Genomic DNA, 5,000 nt, shown 5'->3' on the forward strand with positions numbered 1-5,000 from the left:
CGATCTTCCTATAGATACATGATACATTCTGTTGTTATTATAATTACTAGCAAACATATGCATACAGAAATTATATGATAAATTTGTAAAGTAACTAAGACTACGGGCATAATCAGCCCCGTTTCACGGCAGAACCAGCTACGTTTCAGGAATCCCATCTCACCCCTCCAGGGGGGTTGGGGGGAGGCGGGCGAGGTAGGATGAAACCCCATTATAAACCATTGTAGGGGTCCCCACTATAACCCTGTCAAGTTTCATGCCCATAGGACCTGCCGCTTGGCCGTGATTGAGTGACAGACGGATGGACAGACATAACGCCCATTATTGTAATGTTGTTGCTGTTGTTGTTCGTCTATCTCAGTCATCCTATTCGAGTGTGAGTATGTGAGTGTGTTTTTTAATAATGTCGGGTTCCGGGTTGCATCCTGCCTCCTTAGGAGTCCATCACTTTTCTCCTAGTTTTTAATAGCACACTTTTCTGTATGAGTCCTGGAGCTACTTCGGCATCTAGTTTTCCCAGGTTCCTTTTCAGGGATCTTGGGATCGTGCTTATTATTATTATTATTATTATTATTATTATTATTATTATTATTATTATTATTATTCAGAAGATTAACCCTATTCATGATGTACAAGATTCCAAAGAATATGGTGTTCATTAGGAAGAAGTAAGAGCGGGTGAAGTTGCGGAAATAGATAAAGAAGAGCCCCCACTTATTAAGAAAAGAAAAACAAAATAATTGATAAATTCTTGAATAGGTAAAAATATATTAGAATAAAAAAAATGTATCAGAATAGTTCTAGGGTACCTATTAATGCTTTGTATCTTCGCTTGAACTTTTGAAGTTCCAATTGCACGACCTCCTCAGGGAGAGTTCCTCTGTCCAACGGTATGAGGAATAAAGGACCTCTGGAACTGAGAAGTTCTACTGCTGCGAGGCACATTTACTGCATATTGGTTGTGCTGTTCGGCAAATCTGATTTTGTCTCAGCAGGAAAGGGGGATCAGCGATCAATTGTGAATGTGTTGTACGCATCATCTGGATATCTCAAGTCAGAAACATTTTATCAATGTTCCAGTTTAAACATTATGTTCCACCATTGTGGTCTCAGGTTTTCATTATCAAATCAATGAGATAAGACATGCAGAAAAAGTGAAATAACATTCCCTTATATAGCACCCTGCTGTTCACTGCAAATTCATTTGCCAAAGCCCCATAATTTTCACTTTACACACGCTCTATATATATATATTATATATATATATATATATATATATATATGATATATGTGTGTGTGTGTGTGTGTGTGTGTGTGTGTGTGTGTGTATATATATATATATATATATATAATATATATATATATATATATATATATATATATCTATACCTATATATCTGTGTGCTTGTGTGTGCGCGAGTGCTCTGTTGTGTTTATTCACCACATTTAAATTGATAGGCAGTGAGAATTATAAAATAATATGCAATTGTAAATGATTTTAAATGCAGTTGTGTGTTACTTTGGTTGAGTAAGATTAGGGAAGAGTTCCGTGGGAAAGTTTTTTTTTTTTTTCATTTGGAGAGAAAGTCATATATCCTTTTGGACCAGAGAAGAGGAAAGGAAAATCTACGGAAGTTGCTGAAATCTTTATGGAGATTAAGATTGGGGCAATGACGTTAAATTTCCTGTTACAAGAGAACCGCGTCCTTCAAAGTATGATGGTACAGACAATTTCTGGCAGATATAAATAAATCATAAATAGTAATGGGTGGAGAGGATATATAAGGCTTACGTTCCAGCTCGACCGGTTGGCTGAGAGCGTTAATAGCCAGTCCGAAGGTTATATGGAGAGAAAGTTATAACAGAAGAGGAACATATGACCCAATAAATGAGGAATATAAGATCAGGGTTAATCTACCGAAACAACTATAATTCCATATAAAACTTAAGTACAGATGCTTTTAAGTAAGCCTGCCATTATCTCTCAAATACCAAAGTTGTCTATGTGGGGAGGGTATCAGTAAGAGAAGAGGCGAAGGTTGAATTAACGGATTAAAAGAGTGATCCGAAGCTCCAAGATGGGAAGAAAATGTATAGAGTCATTGAGAAGTGTGTAGGACAAGAATGGAAAGGTTATGTAACTCTGAGCTTGATTCTAGATGTTGAGAATACACAGAAATAAATAGCTTCTTCAATCAATGAGCCAGCTTCTGCCTCAAGATCAGATTCAGTTCCAGAAATTTGTAGAGGGAAACAATGAAAACGGAGTTGACATTCAACGGTATTTTGATATTTCATTTTAGTCGATTTAATTTTTTTACGATGCAAGCATGATTTGATAAAAGATCATAAAGGAGAGGCGTCACGCTTCTAAATGGGCACAAAGAAATCTTTTATACATTTTATTAATTTCTCATTTAAGAAAACATTATTACTTCCTGACATGCGAAACACCAGGAGCAATAACGATACCAGTATCGTTCATTTCCTCAGGGATGATATATGGTTATCCTAATATCCCTTAACACTCTGCTGAATGATGTGGAAGTTATAAAGATGTAAAAATTTCGCAAAGAGTTATCGTTAAACGCCACTGAAATGCATTCCTGATTCAGTCAAGTCTGTGTACCCTTCGACACGAAAAGAATGTCCAGGCAAACTAAAGGTTAATCCGAACTATTTTATGTGTTGCTTTGCATGTTTATTTCCGTACAGATGTAACAGTATTGCTGGTACATGCCTAATTCCGCGCAGATCTAATAGTATTGCTGTTAGATGCCTGATTTCGCAAGATCTTAGAAGTGCTCTTGCTTAAAGGCGATGTTCCTTTCAAAGCGCAAAGAAAAATAAAAGAAATAAAATCCAGGACACCAGGAAGAACTGATTTAACAGGGTAACTTACGACCAATCAGCAGACCCCGTTGTAAATGGTTCCCACCTGACCTCTCTTTGACCCCGCTCAGTGATGAAAGGGAAAGGAAGGGACATTGGAGGAGGGGAAATGGATCACGATATACGACTGAGAAGAGAGAGAGAGAGAGAGAGAGAGAGAAAATCGATATGGAGAGAGTCTCCTACATGGATTATGTTTGACAAACACGTGGCATATTATCGTGGGTGTCAGCAAGTAATTCTGCTGCTTTCACTTGCTTTTTTCGTAGAAAGCAAGGAATTATTGAAAGAAGGGAATGAATAGTGGCGACTGTGAGGAGAAAACAAAAGAGAAATAAAGAGGTTAGGAAGGGAAAAGAGCAAAAATGAAAATTAGCCCGCTCATTTCACACATGCTCTTCCCTTCCTGTGCGATGAGTCATGAGGTAGATGTATATTGCAATCTCAGTACATGTATAGTGATAAACGTGACTTTTAATCCTTTTTAGGTCCCTCCCTATTTCAAAATATGGAACGTCATCCGAAAGAAAAATGCCTTCTCGTTGTAATGCTGTAAGGTTTGCAAACTTTCAGTTGGGAGTGTAAATGTGGTTTCTTGAAAAAATATTGATTTAAAAGCTTTACTCTCATTTATGGCATCTGTGCGAAGTGATCTTAAAGGTGAAGTAACATCGATTATGAGCTGCTGTAGCAAGCTAATCTATTTCCGAATGTAAAATATCAATTTTTGTTCATATGTCATAGCAACTAAAAACGTAATCTGCAGTCTCGGAGTACGAATTCCACGTCCATTGCTTATCTTCGAATTACCTATTGCGATATCTGAATCTGTGTGCTTGTCTCTTTCTCAAAATACCTATAGTTGTCAACACAGGAAAATGTGGGCGCTGAGTTGTTTAACGTTTTGTATGATTTTATTTTCTTTTTTGTAATACGGTCTGCTTGTCAGGCACTTAATATTTCAGACCCCATATCAGATCCAAATACCGTGAGTAGTTAAATGAATTTCTCTTGGCTATTTTAGTAAGGTATGTCCCTAGAAAGGTCATTAAATTCAAGATAAATACCCAGCCTTGGTTTGATGATACGTGAGATGAGCTTACCATGACAAACAGACCAAATTCAACACACGGAGGCGAAATCGTTCACGTGAAAATTACACCATTTTTGTCGAGTCTCGTTGTGCTGGGAATAGAATTTTCCATATGGCTGAGAAATTACAATTATTCCCCAAAGACAAAATTTAAGGAATTACTCAGCGTCGCCTGGACTGTCCAGCAAAGGCTTAGAAGTAAGGCTAAGCCAGCATAAATACTCTGTAAAAACTGGGCAAAAATCTAATGCATTATTCATTCATTTAAGTGAAAACAACCACCGAATTAATTGGATTGATAGTTCAGTAATTGCATGGTCAAGAGGTGTCTTATCACGAAATCTTTTAGAATCTGCTTTAATACAACTTACTTTTCATTGTAATTTCAATGTTAGTCGTGGCCTTTTTCATTTAGACCCTTGTATCTGTAACATGTTTAAGAATGACCTCAAAGATATAATTACTGACTTAAATAAAAATCAGTTGCCTTAGAGTTATTAAATTTTGTTGTAATGTATGTTTGTCATGTTTTGTGAATATGGTTTTGTTTACCAAGTTCCGAATAGCTGTCACATATAATCCTTTAATTGTCTGGAAATTGTATCTGAGATGATTGTCTTAAACCTTTAATTGCACCCATTGTTTATGCTTGTTTGGGAAGGTTTCTTATCTTCCAGGTGTGTCGGATTCTAGGTACTAATCCCTTTATAATCCCTATCTGTCAGTTATACGAACCTTCTTGTATTGTCTTTTCTCGTATTTATGTCACTATCTGCTCAGTAAAGGACTTTTAAAGTCGAAAGATCTTGCAGACTCCTTCGTTTATTTTTCCTTTGTGGCATTTATCTTTATTTATGGATTTATCACGTTCCTAACTTTCGTGATTCAGTTATACATATATATATATATATATATATATATATATATATATAATATATATATATATATATATATATAATATATATATATATATATATATATATATATATATATATATATATGTATAAAATAAGTT

At 35.8% G+C, this 5,000-nt stretch overlaps 3 protein-coding genes across 8 annotated transcripts in view; 1 reads left to right on the forward strand and 2 right to left on the reverse strand.

Moving 5' to 3' along the window:
* Positions 1-945, reverse strand: part of LOC135197493 (ATP-dependent DNA helicase PIF1-like) — a 4,051-nt gene extending 3,106 nt beyond the window's left edge. The window contains exon 1 of the mRNA XM_064224558.1: positions 810-945. Within this exon, the coding sequence (XP_064080628.1) occupies positions 810-945 (136 nt within the window). The remainder of the gene's footprint in view (positions 1-809) is intronic.
* The window catches only part of LOC135198069 (opsin Rh5-like), a 707,912-nt gene that overhangs the window by 385,689 nt on the left and 317,223 nt on the right, over positions 1-5,000 (forward strand). The window lies entirely within an intron of this gene.
* LOC135198070 (choline O-acetyltransferase-like) overlaps positions 1-5,000 on the reverse strand; it is a 243,220-nt gene that overhangs the window by 112,894 nt on the left and 125,326 nt on the right. The gene's annotated exons all lie outside the window — the stretch shown is intronic.

The sequence above is a fragment of the Macrobrachium nipponense genome, chromosome 21, assembly GCF_015104395.2.
Source record: "Macrobrachium nipponense isolate FS-2020 chromosome 21, ASM1510439v2, whole genome shotgun sequence".
Taxonomy (NCBI): Eukaryota; Metazoa; Arthropoda; class Malacostraca; order Decapoda; family Palaemonidae; genus Macrobrachium; species Macrobrachium nipponense.